Below are 26,375 nucleotides of genomic sequence, written 5' to 3'. Positions count from 1 at the left end.
TCATTCTAATTAACATTTTTGAACTAGGAACAAAACTATAAATAGAGAAGAAGAAAGATAAAGAAGAAGATTTATTGGTGAAGAAGAAGAGGGAGGAGAAGTAGGAAGATGGAGAAAGAGAAAATAATTAAATTTTGTTATTTTTGTATATATTTTTTCTTATTTTTCTATTTTTGAAATGCCTCTAGAATTCTACATTTTTCTCTCATTTTTTTTGCCACATTTTTAATATGTTTCTAATTTTTAAATAATTTAAGGAGAAAGCATGATTATATGCCAAATGGGATACATGACATGATCGTAATGTAAATTTGGACAAGTAGGAAAGTGAGGAGTCAACTTAGGTGATTGAAGAAATAAATTATTTTCGTAAAATATACGACTAAAATAGATATTAAATTTAAAAGTGTGTTTGAGGTGATTTTATGATGAAATAGGGGTCGCATGCTTGCTTTTAATGTGTGGCTCAAGAATGTAAGCAAATAGTGAATTGGTGTGGGATTTAATCATCCAAATATACAAATATAATTCACGTTCTATTATAGTCCTACACAAAATAATGTGTCAACTAGAAATGTTAAACAAAATACAACTAAAAAGGAAAGAATAAGTTATACCAAAATGTTGATTTGCCGGTACTCGGTTAGTTGATTCCTCCAATAGCAAAATTGATTCTTTAAAACATTGGGACATAATTGTACAATCTATAGAACAAATCCTGTTCAATTAAAGTCTACAACAAAATTGGTTCTGGTAGTCTGGATCATCAGATCCTCTACTTCTACTCTGAATTGACTGAATCGAGCCAATCTAACAATGGGAAAATGACATCCCAAGAGATTCAAAGCGATCAACTTGGATTCATGTAGCCCGCTCTATGATAAGTATACATCATCAGTGACTATAGTGTTCTATGTGACATTAAAAATTTTACCACTTAATATTTCATCAACCAAAAAATAACTCCAAGATGCTTTACACTAAGAATATGCACTAATTTACTTGGAAGATACAGCAGCACTTCCCAAACCCATTTTCTGCCCCAACTGCATAAGCTGCTCTACAAACTCCTCTCCAGTTAGAATTTCTGTTGTACCATATACAACATGCTTGGGAGCCTGCTGACGAAGGGAAAGTTCCTGCAAACTCGCATACTCTACGTAATTACCCCCGCCGATCATAAATACGATCGCTTCCTTGAACGGTCCTCTTAAATGGCTGCTGCTCGTTCCAGCGCTTGACCTTTGAGCGCGTGGATCAAGCACGAGATAAGAATCAATCTCAGGATTTGGTTTTCCCTCCATTAAAGCTTCCACAGTCCTTGTTAATGCAAGTTGCCTATCAGTAGATAATAGATTCTTTACACCAGCAGTCACTGCACTAATTGATTGTCCATATAGCTTTTCAGCCCAATTGACAATGTTGCCTCTGGTAGCAGAATTTGCAGATGCGAACGACACGTTCAATGACTTTATCTTCTTTACATATTGAAATGCACTGGTGTCAATTTCCAACTCCCTTAGGACCTCTTCGACTGCTTCAACCTCAGACTGATTAATGTTCTCAGAAGAGATCAGATACATGATAGCAAACCGAAGCTTGTCCATCTTCGTGCCTTTACCTCTAAGCACACTGAGAAGCTCACTCCGATCAATGCCACCTCTCGATATTATTTCACTCTCCTTTTTCGCATATGAATCAAGGGACCTTTCCTTAATCTCACCAAGCAACACAGTAGCAATATTTGTGTGCTTATCAATGACTTGCTTCCTCTCAGTCAGCTCAGGCAATGAGTTCACAGCTTTCATCAAATGCTTAGTGTTACCTATCATATCTGCTCCATCAAACTCAGCCCCAGCAGCTCCACCAGTTTTCCTATTAACCTCATCAACATCCTTCTTGTATTTGTTTAACTGTGTCTCAATCTCAACTGCAACTTCAGGGAACTCCAAGGATCCATTTGCTAACCAAAATGGATCAGAACTATTCAACTCATAATTCATTCCACCCTTTTCACTCTTAACACTCAACCCATTCAGTTTAAGCCCAAGAACATCATGCACCAAAGGTCTATATCTAAAATCATGCTGTATTCCAACAGATAACTCAAAATTACGATCAAATATACACAGAATCGGGCGCTGAAAGGAGCTCATAAACCCCCCACCTTCAGAGAACAAGTTGTTTTTGGATAACAGGTGATCCCTCAACCTTTGATCCAACGCCATGGCAACCATCTCAGCAGGACCCCCTCGTGGGCACCTAATAATCGGCACCACAGCAAGTGTAGCCAAAACACAGAACAACCCACCAACAATCTTCTCCACAATCTCTTCAATCTCACGATCCCCCGCTGAAGGATCATTCAGTTGCACATAGCTAGATTTCTGAGCCAACGAAAACAAATTGTCTTCTAGAGTAACAAATTCCAAATACTGATCGTGCACCTTAGCAATCCGTTGAATTGAATCCGATTTCAACGCTTCAGATGCGAGATCCTCGAGCAGCGGGCGAGGGACAGAGGATGAGAAGTTGAGGAAGAAGCTATCATACAAAGAACGGGAGGCATCGGCAACGATCCGATCGATATTATGCTTAGTAGGTTGAAGAAAGTAAACAGCAGGCACATCATGGACAGGCTTACGGTCCTTGTCGACAAGGAAATAAAGAGTAACGCCATGTTTGCGCAAGTCCTTGACATGAATTAAAGGAGAAAGGAGGTTTCGACAGAAGCTGTCGTAGATCAATATCTTGTAAACCTCTTCGTTGGCTGTACCCGTTGGAGTAACCGGCTGGTTCAGATTCAACATACGGATAATGCTTTCTGCGAGAAATTAAAAACGGAATTAGTTCAAAGGACGTCGGACAAATGGAAATCAGGAGAATCGTGGGGTTTATGTGTATAATTGATTAGCAACGACAGAAACTGAAGGAAGAATAAGAAGAAGAAAGGGCTTACCAGTCTGCTTTTGGCGGAGATTGAGAGCCATAGACGAGGAATCCGATAAGGCGGTGAAGAAAGAATGAGGAGTTAGGGATTTGGAGTCGACCGGTGACGGCGAGGGAGACGGTGGCTTCCTTACGTTGTCTCTCTATCAAAGAAGGATACTAAAACCCGAGACAATCCACAAAAATAGTCCTTTTGAAGTTTTAGTTTTATGTCTTGGATTATTTTTAAAAAATTTGTTTTTTACTTCACAATTTTGAAAATTAAGTAAAATTACTCTAATATCCTTTACGTTTCAAAAGTTACTTAAACTCTCCAAACCTCCACTCTCACTATTTTTCTTTGCCATTTTCGATCATTCCCAGCCATTTTCTCAATCTCACTCCATTTATCTCCATTTCCCTTACCATTTTCTTTTTTATTGAAGATTATTTGGAATTTTTCAACTAATCAAGTATGGATTTTCATTTTTTTCACTAAATATTAGTTTATCTTAGATGCTATAAATTATTATTTGAAATCTATGTTAGATCTATGTTAAATGCTAATTTTTTTTTTCTAAAAACATCATGTTCGACATTTTCTGAATAAGTTTGGGCCTAAAAATGAGTTTTCGGAAATTAGTCTTATCCGGTCGGGCTTGATACAATGTTGACCAGGTACATGACCAGACGGAGAAGATTGAGGAAGATTTGGAGTAGATTTGGGGAAGATTGCATCCGGTGCTAGATCGGTCGGGCCCCCATGTATATTTTGACCGGGTATGGGTAGGAAATAGAGGAAAGGATGATGGGGAAGGGGGCAAAACCGGGTAGGGGTAGGTGGCACTCGGCTGGGCTTCGTACAAAAATAAGCGGGTATATGATCGGACGGAGAAGAATGGGGAAGATTGTTGCCTGATGCTAGGCCGGTCGGGCTCATGTATAATTCGACCGGGTATGGGCGGGAAAGAAAGAAAATGACGAAGGGAAGGGGCAAAAACTGGGTAAGGTAGGGGACGCCCGGTTGGGCTTCATACAAGGGTGGTCAGCGGAGAAGAATGGGGAAGAGATTTGGGGAAGATTGGTATGTGACCCGATCCGGCGCCTCGCTAGGTATTGGACCGGGCCAAAATCCTATAAACTTATGACATGAAGGCACGACCGGGACTGGGTAGGGGGAGGGGAAGATTGGTATATGGCCCGGTCATGAGCTCAGTCGGGTATTGGACCAGGCTAAAATCCAGAAGCGGGGACTCCCCGTGAAGGTCCGATCGGGACTGGGAAGGTACACCGGGCAGGAGTTTCGCCCCTTCGCTTCTGGATTTTGGCCCTCCCGTACCCGAAAGGGGGGCGGGCGGGACCGGGTAGGGGTATACTGATTTTTACTCAGTCGGGTATGGGCTAGGCTGATTTTTTTTTATATATATATTTATATACAATTTTTGTTCTTTTTAAGTACTCATTGATGATCATGATGTGTTGTCTTCTAATTTATCTATTTCATGAAAAATGTAGGTTATAATGGAACTAGATATGAAGGTGGATGACCATTTTCCTAGCCCTAAAATTAAGAAAAAAAACTAACTCCGACACAATTAGTCATGTTTAAACAAACATGTTTTGGTCCTCTCCTTGACACAAATATCATCTTCAATGGACTACTAATTCATTATATTTTTCTTCGGGAGGTAGAGGAACCTAGAAGAGATGTTATTAGCTTTAACCTTATGGGGAATAAGGTATTTTTCAGCCAAATAGAGTTTAACCTTATCACACGACTAAAACATCAAACTAGAACTGTGAAGAGAGAAAATTCTTTTGTTAGACTTAGAGCTAAGTATCTAAACGATAATGAGGGCATGAATGCATACAAGTTGGAATCTATTTTTCCAAGTCTTGAGTTTGAAAACAATTTTGATGTAGTGAAAATTGCATTGTTTTATATTATTGAGTTTGCTATGATGGGTAGGGAGAGGAAAAAACAAATGGATTTTGAAAATTTAACAATCATAGGAGATTGGAATAAATTTTGTAATGAGGAATGGAGCAAGAAAATTTTTGCGAATATAATTAAACGATTCAAACAATGATTGAAAAATAAAGCATAGGCGTATAAGGGCAATGCAGATGGAAAACAACAAACGTACAATCTTTATAAGTTTCCCCATGCTTTTGAGGTAACTTAATTAGTTTGATTTAATGAATATTCATAAAAGTTGTGATCGACTTCTTCAACTAAGCATATAACATTTAGTTGAATCCTGACCGGGTAATTTGAACTCATTTGCTTCCTATCCGGTGAAGCCCGACCAGGTATATTAAAAAAAAAATTCTTTTTTATTTTTTTTTATAAATTTATAAATAAATATCAAATGCAGGACATTATTAAAAAAAAAAAACAATCAATAAAGCAAGCATAAATCAAACTCCAAAAATGTCATTTAGTTTTGTCAATTTTCTAGAAATTAGTGAACTATTGAGAATACATACAAAAATGAAATACATATCTTCTTACGACGGAGTGTACAAAATTACAGCTTCGTGAAAGACAAGTTTTGGACTTGACGAATTTCGTTATAGAAATAATAAGGTGAAGAGAACTTTTTGTGGGGTTGTAAACAAATCAAATTTTGTGGAGAATTTTGTGAGAATAATTTTTTGTTAATGGTTTTTGAATAAATTAATTTTAGGTAGAGGATGTGAATTAATTTGATAGGTTGGTGGTTGAAATTGAAAGTGGAAATTTAATAAGGACATAAGAGTAATTATACAAGCAACAAATTTGGTGAAGAATTTTTTGTGTGAATAGTTTTTTGTTAATGATTTTTAGATAAATTAATTTTAGGTGGAAAATGTGAATTAATTTGGTGGGTTGATGGTAAAGGGCAAAAGAGTAATTATATAACCATGCTTACATCATTTTCATCATCAAGGGGTCAAAAAAATAGTTTTAAAAAAAAAACAAAATGAAACTTCCAATGGTCATTTTGCCCAATTTTACTAAAACCAATAAAATGGTGAAGCTTAAATTATCAAAAATATCACGTAACTTTAAAAGTCACAATTTAGCCTTTGAAAATTCGAAGCTTATTTCAAAACAAATCTTATTAGTTTTTGTCTTGGACGAAAAAGTTTGAAAAAATCTAAATAAATATGTAAAGTAAAACAGGTATATGGACTATTTATGAACCATACCCAATATCATCTTCCTCTTTTAATTTTATGTCCCCAATTTCTTCATTTTACTTGTACGTTGATGAAATTGTGCATAAACAAACTTTTCTGTTCTTGAATTTAACGACACCAAAAGTATTGAACTAAAAAACTTCAAGCTTGAATTTAACAGCACCAATAGTCGTAAAATTTAACGGCACAAAATTTTATGTCCTTGAATTTAACTGTACCAAAAGTTTTGAAGGATTGTTTTGAAGAAAAAAAAAAATCAAGGTTGAAAGGTTTTAAATAGAAACTTTTCAAGCTTGGAAGGTATAATTAAAACTAATTCCATACTCCAACTTGATGATTTTATACTAAGTTCTTTCATTTCGACCCCATTTTATTAATCTTCACATTGACTTCATTTAGTTTAATAACCTTTTTAAAAAAATAATAATAATAAAAATAAAAAATAAAAACTTAAACATACTACTTAAATGAATTTCTATTATTTTTAGGAACGTTTTCAAAGTCCCTCATTTGATAACTAAAATAAAAATTATTTTTGCTTTTTTCAAATTACATTTTTCATTTTTCCTAATAGCAAAATATTTTTTAAAAAAACAAACCATTTCTTTTTTTCTCAATTTTCCAAACTTGCTTCAGTTCTAAAATCACTCCTAAAAGCTAGACAATTAAATAAAGAAATCAATATTATTTTCAAAGAAGCAATTCTAGTCTTAGATCCAATAACCATTTGGTTTTTGAGTGAGGACATAGACATAATTTTACATCTAGATTCTTTCATGCTAACAAGTAACAACATTCATCATCAAAGGGTCTAATAACACTAGTGTTTTTTTCTTCAAAAACAGAAACATTTTTTACAATAACCCTATTTTTACATACCATCTAAAAGTCAAAGGTATATTTTAAAATGGGCCTTTTATACCAAACAAACCCTATAAGGTAATCAATCTCCTCCAAATGCATAATTCAGATCAATCAATCCAATGAAAATAATGCAGGGTTGTAACATCACTGCATGATTCCAGGAGCCTGTTACTTTTAATTGATAAGATTTAACAAATCTCTGTACTAATATATAATATATAAGTTCACCCCACAAATAAATTATGCAAAATATCCCAATTCTGATTTATCATATTCATCTATTTACAAGAAAGGTAATCCCATACATAGTTTGTAATCGTGGTACACTAACCTCATCATATAGTCATTTAATCCTCTGTGCACCAAAAAGATTACCTTAGCATCTGGTTGCACAAATCATAGCAGGAGTTTTCTATTGGAATCCTCCCTTCATTGCTATGCCACACTACATTTGGAGAGGCTTCACAAATTCAGGCATATGCAACTCAATACACATCTCTCATCTATTAGAACTCCACTTGATAAGTGAACCATAACCATCCCTCTTTTTCTTGATTTGATTATATAGAGCAGTACCTATTCTTTACTAGTCTTTAGTGATCCACCGGCGGCCCCCGACTTGGTACTTGCCAAAACCGTGATCACTGCTGCTTTCTCCACCACTTTCTGCACTTATATAACCTGATTTACGACGGTTCTTCTTTTCCCTTACGACCCCGCTATCACTAAAGCTCCCATTCAGAAGGGGGTCATCTATTCCTCGAATGACTTTTCGTGTGGGCGACGTAATACAACTGTCATCCTTGGTTCTTCTTTTATCCTTGTCACGTTTCTTCATGTTTTGGGAGAGCTTCTGGAGTTTTTCATTGAACTTTGTTATTCCTTTTTCCACAGGTTCAACTGCTTGGTTTACTGTGAATTTCAGGTCACTCACAATCTGTAAGCAAGTTCAGAAGGTCATTTCAAATGGTAAAAATCATTGAAGTTACTAGAGAAATATAAGAACAAAAAAGGCCCAATGTATTTATTTTCAAATGTTAACCTACTCGACTTTATTGTGTAACAACACTCGATTGTCTTCCAAAGGCACTTTGGCCCACCAGAAGTAGTTATTATGGTTAATGGAAAGAGAGCAAATGTACATTCCATAGTGCTTACTTTAAAATAGTTTCCCATGTTATCTACTTTCCCATGAGTGACAGTATATATGTACGCACGTACATATATATAGTTTTTGTTTGTATGTATGTAGTATTCAATGCCAAACTATTGTGCCAAGTTACCTTAAGAAGCAAAAAACACCAGAAGACATTAATCCCAAACAATTAGATAAGTCCAGGATGACATATATAGAGTGAAGGGGAAAACTTACATATCCTCCACCACCAACAAAAACATCTCGGACACTCTCTTTGATTGTCATTCCCATCTTGGAATCTTGGTCTTCAAGGTCAGGCTGGGGTAGGCGTAACTTTGTAGGACGCTCACTATCCCTGACTTCATCTGGATCCAAAGGACAGTCGACAGAAGCATAATCACCAAGAACAGAAACACTTCCAGGATAACGGTCCCCCATGAGTTCATAGGGTTTTGCAGGAAATACATACAAGTGAATCACAGAAGCAACGGCCATCTGTGCTGGATGAATTTATAGATGTGTTAAAATTCAGTCTTCTGAATACAGACATAATAATCAGATGAAACTTTTGGAGTGAGTAAAAGAAGAAGATGAATCAATAGAAGAATACATCTGTTAAGTTCTTACTAACAAAAACCAGTTTTCACAACAATTAATCACTCCAAGCTGCGTTATTTAAAGCACGGAAATGAACAGTTGCCAAAAAAGAAAAAGGATGTTTCATAAAACAAGAATGAGAAACATAAAAGACAAAATGGTGCTCTATATATGAGAAAAGAAAAGAAGGTTCACAACTGTTTCATTCTCCAGATGAAGTCATTAGCACAGCAGATAAAATGTAAAAGGAAATGAAAACGAAAAAAAATCCTAATTCAGTCAAATTCTAATACACAAGGTTGCTTTAATAAGTACGTAGAAATCAAGAAATAATAAACTGCAGGATGCCTATCGCCAATATAGCATCACCATCATCACAGTTCTTCCGATTCAATGAACAAGCTCAATCAGATAACCCTGTAGAGGTCCCTTCCCTATACCATCGCATGTTTTAAAAGTAAATGAAACTCAACTATTCTATTGGTTTCAAAAGTTTGTTCCTGTATCAAGTTTCAACAATCAAGTATAGAATTTAGGCATGACAAAGGTAGAATAAACTTGAATTCTACTTGTCGTCTTATCCATCTAAGAAGAGAAAGGGAACTACATTAAAGGGTCAAGTGACTTTTGAAAAAGAGAACTTTATTTGCCAAGTCCGACAAAAGTTGCTCAATCAATGGTGCCACCACTCATAGATTAGATCTGACACAGTTAAACGGGGAAAAAAGATGCAGGAGGAAGAAATGGCTACCTCTATACAAATGATGAAATCTTGGACACTTGACTTAAACTGTAACCCTTGGGCTACGGGACTCCTAAACAAATCGAAGGCAGATAGGAGAGCAATTCCAACACCTTGCCACCAAGTCAAAAATACTATCGATTTAAACATCAAAAATTTGGCCAATGGCTTTATATGTACCAGTTCATCCTTTGCAACTGTATAGAACTGAATCAGGCAGTACAGTGCCCATGTCTGACTGAAATTTAAAACCACTGCCATATAAGGATACCTACAAAAGAAGTATTAAAACCATCAACCAAAAATTTCGGCTGTAAAAGCTCCAATATTTTTCAGTCTTTTTTTTTAAAGCAACAATAGTCATAAGAACTCCCCACCTAGAAGTATTTCATAAGATAACATAATGAGAAGGAGCAAATAGAGCATACTGAATACCAAAATTTCAGACAACCATCAATTGAGATTTAATTCAGCTAAATTAAAAACAAAACCAGTCTAGAAACCAACAGGAAAAAGAGAGAGAATAATGAAGTACCTTCAAAATAAAAGATCGTAAAGAAAGTTATGTCAACATGATAGATCAATAAATTCCACAGATGCACACATACAATTGACGGATGGATCAAATCAAGGACATGAAAAAGCAAGAAGTGCGTAATAATATACTTGAGAAATCATCCAGTACCATGTAAAAATCAAAATTAAATAAAACCCCATCACATGAATACATAAAACAAATTCAACACTTGACATAAAGTTAGTCCAATATGGAGAGTAAGCAACGCCAGAGTACTTGAAAATTTTGGTTTACCCGCATTGGAAATTAAAGTCCCCTTCACAATAAACACCAAAGTTCTCAAGAACTACTGCTAAAATAGAAGTGAGGGACTTTATCATCATCTGCCATAGAAAATCCATTAGTCTTCTTTAATCATATTAAAAGGCATTAGATAATAAAGCATCAATGGTCAATGGCAAGCATACATATTGGACGATTCCAATTTTGATAACATGGTAAACCCATCCACCAATTTTCCACGGCTTTAAGAAAAGGTTCATAGGGAAAACATGCTTGATGGTTCCCTTTTCTGAGCTATGTTCTAATAAAGGCGTCTTAGTATTTGAACGTCCTTCTCTCTCTAGAAATTCAATAGTCCCTTCTTCCCCACCTAGTAATATCACGAAAAAGAAGATTAATAATAAAGGGGTCAGTAGGTGACTTGGTCCATGTGAAACTGCAAGAAAATTTTAGAACTTTGCAGACAAACAGAAAAAATGAATGGCAAATGGCAAATATAATCTGAAAACTATATTTAGACTCCTGCGAAACATAAAACCCATAGCCTATGTCATAATCCAACAATACTTTCTGAAATCTTTTCTAAAGAACGTACCCAAGCAAGCAACCAGGTATCGTCCAAAGCAGTACATTGCGAAGGATTCATAGCAATCGCGTAGTATCTCAAGATAAACACTTATTGATGGGTACACCAATGATACAAACTGTTCAAAGTAAACAAAGTAAGAGAAAAGAGAAGGTGCAAATTTGAACACAAGATATCTGTTGCATCCAAAACAGAGAAAGAACAGCAAAACTCAATACAGAGGGAAAATTATATCCTATCATCATAAACTCTGATAAATTACATTAAATATCACGTGCCAATGTTTAAAGATACTATCAATACCAGCAGAAAATACCATGTTGAATATAAGTCTAAAAATCAATTAGAACCTCAAATTAACAAGGTCACGTGTTTTCACAGTTATAAACTGCAAATATATGCAATGTGTCCTTAAGAACACGTTTTTCAACTGCTCAAGTCAATATTCTCCTTCCATGATGAACTTGAAATTGAAGGTTATTATCCACTACGCAGGGAAGAACAAATAGTTAAGTTGCATATTGGAACTTCTTGCTATTTCAACCATAAACCTTTACATTGAGGGAGGGTCAGACTACCAACACTCAGTAAGGTGATAGAGAGAATGAAAACAAGAAATTTATCTCAAGTATTTGCCTAGTCATAACAGGAAGCATTCAGTTAAGAACTTACTGATTCTACACCATAAGTTGGGACCATTAGGATAACACCAATCAAAAACTTTTGCTCCTGAGAGATGATAACCAGGAATAATTATACTATTTGAAAGCAAATCAGAAAAATTACAAGACAAGGAAGCATTTTCATAGAATATGAGAACCTCTGGATTCTTATATGCAGAAAGGTGCTCGAACAATAGATATAGTGAAAGGACAAGAGTCAGAATAACAAATGCAGCAGCAGCTAATGTCGCCCATGTTGGAGGTGTGTAGGTCATTGATATGTTGAAACAAGTCAATATCTTCACTTTAAAGCTTCAGACTCTAATCTTAATTACCTTATTTGACTGGAAAAAAAGGAGTAAAGCATTAAACCTGTTGAAATGCATAGACAGTGTATTAATACACACAACCAAACATCTTCATTTAATAATTGATTAAGAAGAAGGTGTCACATCTATCTTTTTGTCTCTAAAGAAAAGGGAACAAGTAAGAAACTTCTAATGCTTTAGAAGAATGAACCGAATTTTACATCACAGGGTATATCTAGATTTTGGCTTGAATTTTTGCAATTCTAAACAAAACTCTAAAACATTTTTAGAAATAACTTCATTGCTAAATCGCAAGTCCATAAATACACAAAGTCTTTCATGATTTTTTTTAAAAAAAAAAAAGAAAAAAAGAATCTAACAGAAAACTTTTGGGAATGGGAACTTGTTAAAATTTTACTTCTACTTGATCTACTTCTTCTAATTTGTCTAGAATTATAGCATAGCTCAATTACTCATTAGCTGAGAGGTTTCTTTGGTAATACTTTAGTATGTGAGGGTATCTCATCTCCCCCTCTTTTTCTATCTCCTCTTTGGCAATGAAGTTTTTGTTTCTAAGAAAATAAATCGATTATTTTATGACACACAGATCCATCAATGGTAAATTTCAAAAAGATTGTTCAGTTTCAGAAAATGATCAGTTCGCCTCAACTACTCCGATGAAACAGGGAAGGATAGAAGCTAGTGAATCGGTTTAGTTTGGTGGTAATGACCTGATATAAATTTGTGCTCATTTCACCTGTATACCCAAAAGGGTACCGATGCCACAACTAACCTCGACGAAGAAGGAAACTGAGTAAACTCCGCAAACCCAAATGGAAGAAAGGCGAGAAGGGGAAATGGAAATCAAAGTTTAAAAATACTAATGAGATACCGATAAATTATGGGGAGAACCAGGAATCACGAATCAAACTCTGAATATAATAATAAAATCATTCAAACATTAACGGGAATGGGGATGATGGCAGCTAAAAGAAAGAAATCAAAAAGGAAAAACAAAAAAGAAAAGAAAAAGAAATCACCATGAGAATAACGAAGAAAACAGAACCACAGAACAACAGAATAGTCAATAAACGACGCCGTAGAGCTTCATCCAACTGATTGGTCAGAGAGACGAAATAGGGAGATTTCTTACCCGAATCAGGAATAAACCCTAGGAAACTGTGCAGCTGAAGCACGGGGAAGGCACGTGACTTCGGAGTCCCGTGCGTCCCGTCAGCATCCACTACGACGGTGGGAAGAAAATTTCCGCCAATTGCTAACCTCCAATATACCTCTATCAATCTCGTCTCTTTCTATCGATTCCTTTCACCATCAAACCTCTAGCGATCTTCGACACTCTCAGCCAGAATGACGCACATCGTCCACCGCTGCGGCGGCTTGCCGGCGTTCCTCGAACGGCAGGTTGATTCTTCGATTCTTCGATTCGCCGTAGCTTTTCACGGCGAAATCTTTGCGGCCGTCGTTGGGATCAAAAAGAATGTTCTCGGATTCATCATTTGAAGATTCTCGCAGGATTTCGGAACAGTGTACAGAGAGATGGTGATGGAAGATATGAATTTTGATCTCGCCGGCTAGCGGCGGTGCAACGACTCCCGGCAGCGGCACGAGGAAATTGCTCTCCCCCCGTGAATTTTTCAATTTTGCACAAAAGTGAATTCTTGTGTTCAGGAAAAAAAAAAATGTTTGTTTGAGGGTCTGTTTTTTTTCAATTATTTTTATGCTTTTTTTATTTTCAAATAATCATTGAATTTTCATTTTCTTTATTAGAATATTCCAATTCAAATAAATGAAAGATTGATGCAGGTTTGAAATGTGACGGAAATGTTGAGGTCCAATTTACATAAATATGGGTGATTGAAAAATTATAAAAACAAAATATTTAAATTGATGGATAAACATATTTATCATTTATATTATATTCACATGGCTTATTATTATAATGTTTCATGAATTTTTTTAACGAAAATGATAGAAAATATAGATTCACCATTTATCAATATGTCACTTATGAAATTATTAAAATGTCTAGGAATATAATAAGAAAAAATTTTGCAGAAAGAAAAATGTCAAATTATTTACAGAAATAAAAAATATATATATATTATATTAGTCTCTATCACATAATATCAATGATAGACTTTTATCAGTTTCTATTATTGATAGATATTGATAGTTTTATATCGACCTCAATCAAAGAAGATTAAATTTTTCTATTTCATGTAAATAGTTTTTTTTTTTTTTTTAAATTTTTAAAAATCTCCCTATAATATAATAATACATGTGACGAGACAAACTTTGTGAGAGGGAAGATTGGACCTTCCATCTTAGTTTGCCAATAATTTAATAAGCTAAAGTATATCTTTGCAATTTCATTTTGAACTTGAAATAGTAGTAATAATAATAATATATAAAAGTAATTCTATTACAAATTGTCATTAAATTTTAAAATGGGATTTTATTTGGATTAGTGCGAAAAATTTTAAAAGTTCTTAAACTTTCAATTTTGTATGTGATAAGTCATCGACATATTTCTTTTTGTAAATAACATATTTGATAATTGATCTATTATATAGAAATTTTACTTTTATGTATCATGAAACCCTAAAAAATTAATATTATGTTTAGTGGTTACATGAGTTAAAAAAATGTTAACTATATCAATGACCTACTAATTGGACAATGTAGGTCTCGTTTGATAAAGATTTGGTTTTTGAAAATTAAGTCTAGACATTCTTTCCACCTCCAAATTTCTTATTTTGTTATCCTATGTTTAAAAAACCAAACCAAATTTTGAAAACTAAAAAAAAAGCTTTTTAAAAATTTTGTTTTTGTTTTTGGAATTTATATAAGAATTTAATCATTATAAAGATGCAAATCGTGATAAGAAATAGAAAAGAAATAGACTTAATTTTCAAAAACAAAAAACAAAAAATAAGACCGGATTTGGTAACCATTTTGTTGTTTTGTTTTTGTTTTTATTTATTTTTTTAAATTAAACCTATGAACATTATTTCCACCTCCAAATTTCTTCCTTTATTATTTCATTTTCACCAATAGTTTAAAAAATCAAACCAAAATTTGAGAACTAAAAAAGTTGTTTTTTTTTTTAAATTTGACTAAGAATTCAACTATTATACTTAAGAAAAATGTAAATTATTATAAGAAATGTGAATGAAATAGGCTTAATTTTAAAAAACAAAAAACGAAAAACGAAATGATTACCAAACGAGGCCGAACTGATTATCAGATGAGATCTTAGAAATTCACTCAATATACAAGTGAATGTTTAATATTTATTAGACAAAAATTTGAAACTTTTTAGATAATACTTCTGAAATCAATAACTAAATTTGTAATTTAATCTATAAAACATTAAGATAAATTACAAATTAAATCAACATTAATAATTGGAATCACCTAAATTCATAAATGATGAATGAAGAGAACTATTAGATAATCAGTATACTTGTTTTCATGTTTTTTTTTTTTCAATAAAACCTCATCATATTTGAATTTTTTTAAAAAATTGATTTATTGCTGTCTAATGTAACCATAAACTTAAAGGTAGATTCTTAAATTTTAAAAAATTAAAAACCAATTAAATACAAAACCAAAAACCTGATGACCAAATTAAGAGTTTAAAACCTATTAAACTTCTTTTATATTTCAGTGACCTCATTTCAAAAAGACTAGTTAAAGTTAAAAAGGTATTAACGACGACCTTCATCCTTTGGTTCCTCTACAAGAATGGGGTTTAATAAAGTCTTTATTTTAAAAAAATGAAAAATATCAATTTAAACCTCAATCTTAACAATTATATCAATTAAATGTATCCAAATAAAACATAAAACATATAGAAGGTTCGCAAGTTTAAAATTAAAATTGATATACTTATAAAAGTTTAGAGTTTAAATTGGGACAATTATTAGTTTGGAATTTAAATTGATAGGATCCTCAAAATTCAAGATTTAAATTGATACAATTATTAATTTAAAGTTAAAATTAATACAATTTCCAAAATTGATATCTAGCCTAAAAAAAGAGACTCAAACCGAAAACACTGTTCCAAAGCGAGTATGACAAAATAACAATTTAAAAAACGACTTAAACTGAAATCTGAAATCTTTCTCAAATGAAAATCAGAATACGCAAGTATTATGATAACTTGAAAAAAATTCATGAATGATTTTTATTATTTATAAATTAAATGACAGAAGAATCATTAATTTTCCTTTTTCACAAACACAAAATTGGAATTTGGAGATTACACAAATTAAACCAAGGAATAAATATATCAAAGGAAAATTCTGTCCATTAATCCCAGAACAAGATGAGAGCATATTGAAATGCAGCTCTTCTAAGTTCAGATCTACAAACTCACCAATTTAATCAAAGAACTAGAGAGAGACAGAAGCCAACAGAAATCAGCATCAACACTTTTTTTTCCCACAAAAAAAAAAAAAAAAAAAGGGGGGGGGGGGGGGGGATGAGAATTTAAAGACTGCTGCTGATCAAGTTCCAATAAAATTTGAAACATTTAAAATGTATTTACAAGTCTTTTTGGAGGGATGTCAAAGCTGGGGAAGGGGAGCGACAAATTTAATATAGTAATCCATAACATATCCACAAGTCTATATATCTCTATCTCATGGGGAAGAACTTCAATTATTCAGATTCCAAAACATAACCTGTAATGTCTCTGGCATGTGCAGCTGTTTGTGCTGTAGATCTATAGTTTCACTAGTACATGTCTGCATCACAAATCTCAATTAAATTTTTTAAGAAGAAAGGTAGGTATTATCAATTTTACTGCCCGAGATTTCCCAGCAGTCGCTCAACAGCAGCGTGGACGTTCCCGGAGGTAGCACGTAGAGCTCTGATATTTTCTTGAGTGTCAAAGAAACCCATCTCTTGGAGCTGTGAAAGTTGAGTTGCGTATAGTTCTTCTGGGGGCACTGCAAAGAAAGTTTATTTGATGTTTAAGTATGAGGGAGAACTGGGAAGAGAACCCCAGGAGGGTGAGCTAGCTGCAACAGTAAAAAGAAAATAACGAAGCGAGTAGATAATCGAACCGTTGGGATTGTTCGGAGTAGCCAACCCACCAGCACCGAGACCACCAAACAGGTTCATTAACATCTCCAATCCAGCAGTGCTAGGAACACCTATAACTCATGAGACATAGAAACATTGGTTATGTGAAAGAAAATGAGGAACATCATATGTAGAAATCATCCATCACCATACCTGCAGCAGCACCTGTTTGAGCAGAATCTCTGTAAATCATAGGAAGTAATTAATATATGACGTAGAGTGAAAAATCAGTGTGAATAAAGAACGAAATCTGTTACAATTCACAAAGATTAATCGTACAACAATAATATCTTGACAAATTCATCAAGCTACTAAGTTACCAAACAGTTATCAGGCCACAGAATTCATTCCGGATGAGGTTTGATTATACAAGGAAGAAAAACAGTTTCAGTATATGATGATGATTGATGAGTCACCAGCATTCTATATAAAATGCGATCCCTGACCATGGTTTCAATCGGCCGATTATTTGAGATACAAAGGTGCACAATAATGTAAATTAAAGAGAGGACGTTGGACTCACTGAGACGATGGCTGTCGATTTAAGGTAGAGAGGAGGGTCTGCTGAATTGATAGCATTTGCTGCAAGCAGGAAATGCAGAAATGAACCAAGAAAATTATAGATGTATTTTAATAGAGAACAAAAATTTGGTAATGATATCAATAAGCTATTATGAACCATCATCACATTACGATGAACACCAATCGATTCCAACCAGTGAAATCAAGATTAGAATGCAGATTATCTCATCGTTTCTTTCCTTTTCTTTTGGGTGCGGTGGGTGGGTGGGGAGATGTCTGAGAAGTTGTACCTGCATCATCTCAGGATTAGTTAGTTGGCGAACAAACTCTGGATTTTGCATCATCTCTCTTAATTGAGGATTCATATCAACCATACTTCGTAGCTGTGGGTTGAGATTGAGGATCTATAGTTCAAATCAAAGAACATGGGAATTACAAAACCTTCCATATGGCATATAACTAATTTAGCAGGAAATATTATCATATAAGCACAGTACTTGATTCATATACTGAGGATTGGAGAGCAGGCTTTGCATCATCTGTGAAATAGCTGGGTTTTGCAGAAACTGATTCAACTGAGCCGCGTCTGGCACAGCACCACCAAAACGACCAGCCCCTCCTAAACCCCCAATACCAGGAGCCCTTGCATCACCTGCTGGAGTAGGCTGTGTGGTTGTGGTTTGAGTTCCTCCTAAAAAAAACATTGAAATATGCCACCATTCAGTAAAGATGAGATGAACCATGTTAATAGGGTGAAGGAAATGGGGAAGTTGGGTTCCCAAACGAATGGTATGAGATTCAAATTTACAACGAAATAAGCCAAAAGAGCTTGAGAGAACTCAAGAAAGATAGAGTCATGCGTTTAATTTGGCCAGAGAAATATAATACCATAGGTGAAATTTTCTTTTTGAAAAAATTACAGAAACTCAGTAAGTAAATAAATAAGAAATCAGAGTATTGATGAGCAAAAGTACCTTCAAGAAACAACCACATAAAATTATAAATCTTATCTAAAATATATCAAGTCATAGACAAAAGTAAATATTTCCCATTATAATTTCATTTGAACGCAAAAAGATAAATGTGAGTTATGTCATTTGAATGCAGAAAGGCATGCTCTAACAAAAAAAAATGAGAGGAATAGATTAGAATTGCAACCAAAATTGTACTTGACTAGTCTTAAAAGGTATAAGAGGCAATGTTTTGCTACTAGCATTGTTACCCCAGGGATTAGGAAGTGGATTTGTATTCGGAGCAGCATTTCCTGTTGTTTCTGATCCTGTAGTTGAAGAATTATTGGACTCATTCCTCGCTTGTGCACCTCCTTGGTTTGCCAAGAGAGCAGCAAATGGATTTGAACTCAAATCATTTCCAGCATTTCCAGCCATTGTTGTTGCATTTAGAAACGGCTCCTGAAGATTTTCATACATCCGCCTCAGCATGTTAAATCCCTCAGGAGAAGATTCAATGTTACTCATTGCTCTGTCAGTGTTTCTCATCATCTCTCTCATGAGTTCAGGATTCCTTGCAGCCTCTAATGTCTGTCGAAGGATACCAGGATCATTGAGTATATGAGCAAGCTCTGGGTTCCTGTCAATAATATCCCGCATCTGAGGATTGCTCATAATTAAGGTTCGCATCAAGTCAGGGTTATTCATCAAGTTCTGAATTGCAGGCATGTTCATTATTTCCCTCATCATGTTTGGATTCTGAGTCAACTGTTGTTGCACTTGCTCAAACTCAGGAAGTCCACCCGCACCCCCACCGAGAGGATTGAAACCCAGTCCAGGAAATAATGATGCACCAAGGCCAGCATTTCCAGAAGCACCACTCTCGTTAGAACCAACACCTCTTGTGACGCCAGGAGCAGTGTCAGAACTTCTACTGTTAACATTAGAAGCAGGCGCAGAAGGAGTTGATGAAGTTTGGGCAAAACCACGAACCATGTGAATAGTGTGATCCGCCTGTAAACCTTCAAAAAGAAAAGGCAAAAGGATAAGAAGTCAGTTTCAGGTGACAGGAAAGATGCAAACAAGAATACATATCCTCAACGGCAATTACAGCAAAAAATGCAAGAGTGCTAATGAAACAAGCTTAACCCGTTCTTCAAAAGCACAAAAGGATACAGACAGCAGGCAAATAATAAGCATAATTTATCAATGTAATGTGTCTCACAATAATCACTAAATAATAACCACGGAGTACATTATATAACTGAGCCAATATTCAACATGAACATAAGAACCTCCGGCACTAGGAATGAAATGGGAATCGAAAGCTGGAACTGTACATCTTGTTAAGCTAATCGTGCACATTATTTTAGCTTCATACAAATAAATATAACTTGGGTGTACAGGCACCTCACATTATGCCATACATATTTAATTCTGAAAGAATAAAATAATACAGTCACAAGACTTAGAACACAAAGACCAACTTGGGAAAGTCAAGAACAGAGAGGATCATAAAGTACACAACCGGCTGCAGCAGTTGCACTATACTCAGTACCTTCCATTAAACTATACTCAGACCCAACAGAATATGAACATAAAGAATTTCCCATCAATTCCCGGGTAATTGATCTATACTTGGCTTATGCCAAACCCTGTACCAAAAAAAGGAACATTTGAGACAAAGGGGAAAAGAAAAGAATCAACACAAAGAGCCGACATGATTCAGGAGGCGATTACAATCCTATCAATCAGGAGAATCCCTTAGGAACAAATGAAAACTATAACTTGAGAAACAACCCCGAAAAAATTCACACTCACATATCCTTCAAAAACCCAATTATAATAAACAAAGCAAAACGATAATTACCCATCAAACTTTAGTCCACATACTTCCATATCAAACAATTCCATATCACAAAAAAACTCAAAAAATAAATAAACAAATAAAAAAGAAGAAGAAGAAGAAGAACATACCATAACTAACTAAGGTCTGATCGTCCTTTAAGATGCGACCCTTGTAGATCAAGCGCTGCTGATCAGCTGGGATATCACAATTCTGAGCAAGAATTGATTTGAATGTCCCAACCGTGGAATCCAGACTCGTCGTCACCGAAAATTTCGACCCATTAGAACATCGAATGTTAACTGCAACACTAACTCCTCCTTCTTCACCATCGCCATCAACCCGGTGCTCGCAGGAATCACCGTCGGCACCCATATCCGTTTAACGCAGATCGATCAGCAAAAGAATCCCGAGAAATGAAAAAAGAAAAAACCTAACACTGACCCTATCCCAGAAGAAACATCGAAAACCCCGAAACGATAACGAAACCCGGAGATTAAAAAGCGAGAAGAAAAAGTATGTACTGCAATTGAATAAGGAGAAAAGAAAAATACAGTAACACAAAATGAAATTGAAGTGTTGACGGTATAAAAAATTAACAGAAAAGGGGAAGAATTGAATGAATTGGAGAAGGCAGTGATGATGAAATCGCGTCAATTGATTATGTGAATTGAGAGATGGATGAAGTGAAAATGGAGCTGAATCGCATATTCCATTTCTTTAATTTCGGGCCTGGATTTGCTCCTTCCAGTCCGACAAGATAGGGTTTCGATCTGTAGGCCTTAGTTTGAATTTCGCCACATATTCCTGGGCCTTCAAGCCCTTAATTAATGTACATTTTCACTTGAAATTTAAGAAAAATAGGAGAAAAATCTATTAATTTTTTTATTCCAGTCAAGACCCAAGCCAACTCAACCCAAATTATATATATATTAGTTGGAAGACACGTGGAAGCTTAAAATTATTTTTACATAAATTTTTAGAATAAATTTCAAATTACAATTTAATAGTTTCTTAACATAAAAATTTGATCTAAAGTTGATTGAATTTAATTAGTAAATATTGGACATGAAAAAAAAGTGATTTCAAAATAGTATAAAAAAAATTATATATTTCTTGTTTTCAAGTTAATTGACAATGGATGGAATGTTTTAAATGTTCTTGAAATTTTTTTAGATGGTTTTTTTAAGGTAAATAGTTTTTTTGAATGAATATACTTATGGTTGAATTTAAAATTTAAATAGTTAATATGAAATTTAAAACTATAAACGGAGAATGATATATAGAAATATATGAATAAATAAAATTATGATGCAAATAAAGTTTGTGAAACAAATTGATATAAAAGTGACATAATAACCTATCTTAATTATTATTTCGTGAAGTAATTTTTTTATAGTGGTTCGAATGCAGTGACTTGAAAAGCAAATAAAAGCCTAATTTTTATATAATTTTTTAAGTGAAACTTCTGGTTTAGGGGATTTTAAAAAAATCAAAATAGGACAAATATTTGTTGGTTATTTTATTTATTTATTTTTATAAAACCTCGAGATCCATCGAAGTCTTTATTTTTTTTCACTATATTTTATTTAAATTGTCTATAATAATAATTTGACATATGTGTCATAAATTTAAAATAATATAGATTTAAAATGTCTATAATAATCATTTGATATATGTATCCTAAATTCTAAATAATACAATCCCTAAGTGAATAAAATTACAAGGTTATTCTATTTCGTTAATTTAATAATATTTTTTTAAAAAATGTAACGTATTTATACATTTATGTTTGGGAAAATAATGAATGAAAAATAGAGGAGGAATTAAAACATTTATTAAAACACAATAAAAATTTGAAAAATGAAAAATGAAAAATGAAATAAAATGTGTAAATATTCAGAGTTGAAATAATATCATTATGGAGAAAAATAAATTAAAGAATTCAGTTGATTTTTCATCATCAATAAATCTCCATATAATTTAAATCTAACCAAACAAAAAAATTTAATGGTTAGGAATCCAAAAAAAACTTATACAAATGAAAGATTTAACCAATTTTTTTTTGTTGTCAAAATAATAACATTAAATAAATTAATGATTCTCAAGGCTGACTTTAATTTCAATGGCTAAAAATCTAAAAAAAAAATAATAATAATAATTAATAGGGGTGTTCATGGGTTGGATTGGGTTGGGTTGAAAGACGTTTCAGACCCAACCCAATTGTTCCAAATAACGAACAACCCTTATTGAAAAATGAACCTAATCTAACCCAATCATTAAATATTTGAGTTGGGTACCCAACCATGAAATATTTGGGTTGGGTTGGGTTGGTTCGGGTTAATCGGGTCATATACGTAAAATTTTGTTCTAAAAAGAAGCAAAACGTAAATATGTAAAAATCTAATTTAAATATTTTTATATATTGAATTAAGATTAACAACTCAATTTCAATTTATATAGTGAAAATTTTCTTTTTAAAGCGCAAAGAAACTAATTTTGAGAGTTGTTAAAAAATAAATTATTCAAAAAAATATTTAAATTAAACAAAATTAAAATCAATATATGTATAAATAATTGTGTTATGAGTAATAAAAAACATATTTTAAAGTTAATAATAAATTCGGGTTGGTTTGGGTTATACTAGGTGAATTCATGAACCAACCCAACCCATAAAATTTTCATTTATTTGAACCCAACTCAACCCAAATCAGGTTAGGTTGGATTGATCGATTTTTTTGGGTTATCAGCTTTTTTTTAACACCCCTAATTAAGATAAGGGATAAAATGAAATATTTTTTAAAAAAATTTTAGGGTTGAAATAGCAACATTAAATAAATTAATGAATTCTCCAGCCCGTCGGTTTAATTTTCATAATCAAATAAATCTTCATCTAATTAAAATCTAACAAACTTTAATTTCAATAGCTTGGAATCTAAAAAAATTAATTAAGAGAATTGATACAAATTAATATTTAATTTTGAATAATAATATATTAATAAATAGAAACTTGTTCATCACTGAATAATAATATTTAATTTTGATTTAGCTATACAATATTTACCAATTTTATATATACGTTAAAATAATATTATTGAATTTTGTTCATGATTGAATAATAATATTTAAATTCGTTAAAAAATATCCTAAAATTATGAGATTATGCCGATAGAGAACCTACTTCTAAATTAAAAATAAAATTAAATGAACTCTATATTTCTGTCAATTTCTCCCATCATTATTTGTTATTCCCTAATTTTCTCAAATCTCTTTGTATCCCCCATCCTCTTATTTTCTCTTTATTTCTTCTCCATCCCAATGATTTTCTCCATATCTTAACCAACTTTCTTTATTTTCTGTACAGTATGAATATCAATTAAAAATAAACATAAATATCAATTGAAAATAAACTCATCTCATATTATAATTAAAAAGGCAATAAAACGTATCAATAATGATAAAGCCTTTGCTTAATAATATACCAAAATCTACAAATGCGGATAAACAAACATATGTCACAAAAACTTGCAACTGCAATAAAAAATAACAAAACTGTATATCAAAATATCATAAAAAAGGAGTCGGGTCCCCACAGGGATGTGGTCAAACCGGAGATAAAAACCATCCCCGGCCCTATTCCCCGCCCCGACCCGTCACCGCCCTGAATATTATTTTTTTAAAATAATAATAACATTAATATATATATACATATACATATCAATAGCTAGTTTTATTATTTTAACCTTTTTTCTTAATTTTAATTCATTTCATAATATAATTATATTAATTTTTTTATTAAATCTACAATGTTTTTAATTATTTATTTAAATAATTAAAATATAATAAAATATGTTAATAATATACAAATATTTAAAAAATTTAAATAAATAAATACAACAAAAGTTAAATTGATTATATTAAATAAATAAATAAAATAATATAATATATAAACGAGAAAAAAGGAATGGGGAGAGAAGAAGGAGAAATTTTCAGGTTATCTCTCACGAGTAGAGGGGACTCTCCGGAATATCCGCATAAAATTAAATTAATAATTTCAATAAATTCGCGTAATGTGAGATAGATTATACTCTCAGATACACTCCGACCCCGACCATATCTCGACTCACATATCTGTAAAGGGTGAAGTAAGACTGAGGGAATGTGTGAAGGCAAATCTCCGGAATGGCCCACCTACACCTAGTTCAATGATGAACATAACACTGATAATTACCAAACTCAATATAATACAGACTCATGATACAAAGTAAGAAATATTCATCACAATATAATTATGGAGCAAATAAAAATAAGTGAAAAAGAGAAAATATCTCAATAATTAACGCATAAGCTACTTATGTAAATACAATCACAAATAACAAATAGTAAAAGTATTGAAATCTAAAATATAAGTAATCCAAAATAAATCTACATTCAATAAATAAAACAATCAAACAACCCCAATCTCTTCTAACACAATCACAAATTCGAAATGAATTTGTTCATCGTTTTCTATTTGTCAAAAAAGAAAAACATCACACAAAATGCTCCTCTAATCCACTATTATACAGTGATAAATATTGCCAGTTAGTAAAAGATTAGATGTAAAATAAATGTGATAATTAATCATAGTATGGAAGATTTTATGAATCATGTGTGAAATCAAATAAGTCAATATCATCCCAAGAACCCAATCATCAAAATAATTTTCAATTATGAAAACATATGTGAAACGACCACTAACTTGTAAAAATACATACAGTTATTGGGATCCATACGACTTAAAGAAGAATATCACCATTCCAACAAAACTAATTTTATATAAAGTACTTAATGATAAAGTTCCATCGTGTATTAAAGAGTTAGTTATCCTAAAAAGATTTTAAAATGAAGGGGTTGAAAGATTTTTTTTTTTTTTTTTTTTAAAATAGGTGATATTATTATACAACAACAATGGGATCCCACAACCCGGGATCAAGGCATCAAAGCATCAAAGTACAAGCAAAGATAGGGTAACAAAACCAAAAACAAAGTCTACAAGATAAGAACAAAACAAAACCAACACAAAAAACAAACACGCAGGCCACGAGAGAAAACCAGAGAAAAGAAACCAAAATCTCACAAACAAAGGACAACAGCAAAACAAAGAACAATGAAAAGTACAACAAGAAAACATCTGTAAACACACTATATAAGACCAAGAAGATCAACCCGCCAGGAAGAAGCACGAGCACGAACCGTAGAGACCATAAGGTGAACCAGAGTTGACATCGACCTCAGTCTACTTTCATGCAATCGTCGATTATGTTCTTGCCAGATGTAGTATATGGAAGCACACCAGAATACACGGAATAACTTACTACGCACCCCCTTACCCGACCTCATTCAACACAACCAACTCAACTCCACATCCCAACCCGCCACCCGATGCGACGAGCCCAACTGACGCAACACACCAGATTACACCTCTCTCCCAAACCCACACTCAAAAAATAAATGATCTCGCGACTTCACATCTCCCCCACACAGAAGGCACCCCCTATAACACATCCCAACTCCTCAACCAATCCTGCGTACCCAACCCGTTCCTCACAGCTAACCACACACAGAAGGAGTGACGTGGAATACCACCCCCCGTCCACAAAATACCAGCCCAAGATACCCTAGGACGACGAGGACGCAAATTCTCCCACGCACTAGCGATAGAAAATCGACCACTCGCATCCGGCACCCACATCTAATAATCTTCCCCCCTCACTCTAGGCCCCACTGCCTAAATAAGACCCCATATCTCAAGAAACTCCCAAGACACTGTAGGCCAACTCCAATCTCCTTCACCATCCATGAATTCTGACAACCGCGCCTCCAAACTACTCTTTGCATCATAAACCACCGTAAACCCATAGGAATCCAAAATCGCACCCCCCCGGCAGCCAAGGATCTCACCAAACAAAACAAGACCGATCATCACCAACCATCAAATGAACCAAATGCTTGAATCTGTTTATATTTCGCAAGATAGCCTTCAAGCACCAAGACCTCTCAACCTCACTCCGAATAGCCTACAAACACCGCCCACGCAAAATATAAGCCTCCACCCACGCCACCCATAATAAACCTGATTTAATTAAGAGAAGC

The 26,375-nt window shown here is 33.6% G+C and overlaps 3 protein-coding genes across 10 annotated transcripts; all 3 read right to left on the bottom strand.

Moving 5' to 3' along the window:
• Positions 1–835: 835 nt before the first annotated feature.
• LOC120078530 (SEC1 family transport protein SLY1-like) lies at positions 836–3,140 on the bottom strand. The gene is made up of 2 exons (XM_039032805.1): positions 2,960–3,140; positions 836–2,824 (listed from the first exon to the last, which is right to left on the bottom strand). The coding sequence occupies exons 1-2, from the start codon at positions 2,988–2,990 to the stop codon at positions 999–1,001; spliced, it is 1,857 nt and encodes a 618-aa protein (XP_038888733.1). The 5' UTR covers positions 2,991–3,140; the 3' UTR covers positions 836–998.
• A 3,974-nt stretch (positions 3,141–7,114) lies between these two features.
• On the bottom strand, positions 7,115–13,537 carry LOC120077870 (protein LAZ1). Of its 8 annotated transcripts, XM_039031963.1 has the most exons (10): positions 12,964–13,537; positions 11,661–11,874; positions 11,513–11,569; positions 10,850–10,958; positions 10,440–10,624; positions 10,267–10,355; positions 9,465–9,726; positions 8,351–8,611; positions 8,137–8,261; positions 7,774–7,915 (listed from the first exon to the last, which is right to left on the bottom strand). In XM_039031963.1, the coding sequence occupies exons 2-9, from the start codon at positions 11,775–11,777 to the stop codon at positions 8,160–8,162; spliced, it is 1,182 nt and encodes a 393-aa protein (XP_038887891.1). In that variant the 5' UTR covers positions 11,778–11,874; positions 12,964–13,537; the 3' UTR covers positions 7,774–7,915; positions 8,137–8,159. The 8 variants fall into 8 exon arrangements, with proteins under 8 accessions (XP_038887885.1, XP_038887884.1, XP_038887886.1 ...); XM_039031957.1 differs by lacking the exon at positions 8,137–8,261 and having other exon boundaries at positions 7,115–7,915; positions 12,851–13,531; XM_039031956.1 differs by lacking the exon at positions 8,137–8,261 and having other exon boundaries at positions 7,115–7,915; positions 12,964–13,531.
• A 2,796-nt stretch (positions 13,538–16,333) lies between these two features.
• LOC120078001 (ubiquitin domain-containing protein DSK2a-like) lies at positions 16,334–20,935 on the bottom strand. The gene is made up of 8 exons (XM_039032167.1): positions 20,372–20,935; positions 18,667–19,416; positions 17,942–18,135; positions 17,735–17,848; positions 17,446–17,504; positions 17,076–17,104; positions 16,904–16,993; positions 16,334–16,786 (listed from the first exon to the last, which is right to left on the bottom strand). The coding sequence occupies exons 1-8, from the start codon at positions 20,613–20,615 to the stop codon at positions 16,638–16,640; spliced, it is 1,629 nt and encodes a 542-aa protein (XP_038888095.1). The 5' UTR covers positions 20,616–20,935; the 3' UTR covers positions 16,334–16,637.
• Between the last annotated feature and the right edge of the window lie 5,440 nt (positions 20,936–26,375).

The sequence above is a fragment of the Benincasa hispida genome, chromosome 5, assembly GCF_009727055.1.
Source record: "Benincasa hispida cultivar B227 chromosome 5, ASM972705v1, whole genome shotgun sequence".
NCBI classification, from domain to species: domain Eukaryota; kingdom Viridiplantae; phylum Streptophyta; class Magnoliopsida; order Cucurbitales; family Cucurbitaceae; genus Benincasa; species Benincasa hispida.
Note: the sequence above shows the minus strand (reverse complement) of the source record. Positions and strands in the feature narration are given on the sequence as shown.

Coding starts and splice junctions, on each gene's coding strand:
- LOC120078530 (XM_039032805.1), bottom strand. CDS start 2,990: ATGGCTCTCAATCTCCGCCAAAAGCAGACTG. Junction 2,825..2,959: donor TCTCCGCCAAAAGCAGACTG/GTAAGCCCTTTC, acceptor AATTTCTCGCAG/AAAGCATTATCCGTATGTTG.
- LOC120077870 (XM_039031957.1), bottom strand. CDS start 11,777: ATGACCTACACACCTCCAACATGGGCGACATTAGCTGCTGCTGCATTT. Junction 10,959..11,512: donor CAACTTATGGTGTAGAATCA/GTAAGTTCTTAA, acceptor TACTTTGAACAG/TTTGTATCATTGGTGTACCC. Junction 9,727..10,266: donor GACTTTAATTTCCAATGCGG/GTAAACCAAAAT, acceptor CTTCTTTTGTAG/GTATCCTTATATGGCAGTGG.
- LOC120078001 (XM_039032167.1), bottom strand. CDS start 20,615: ATGGGTGCCGACGGTGATTCCTGCGAGCACCGGGTTGATGGCGATGGT. Junction 19,417..20,371: donor TCAGACCTTAGTTAGTTATG/GTATGTTCTTCT, acceptor TTCTTTTTGAAG/GTTTACAGGCGGATCACACT. Junction 16,787..16,903: donor TACTCCGAACAATCCCAACG/GTTCGATTATCT, acceptor CTTTCTTTGCAG/TGCCCCCAGAAGAACTATAC.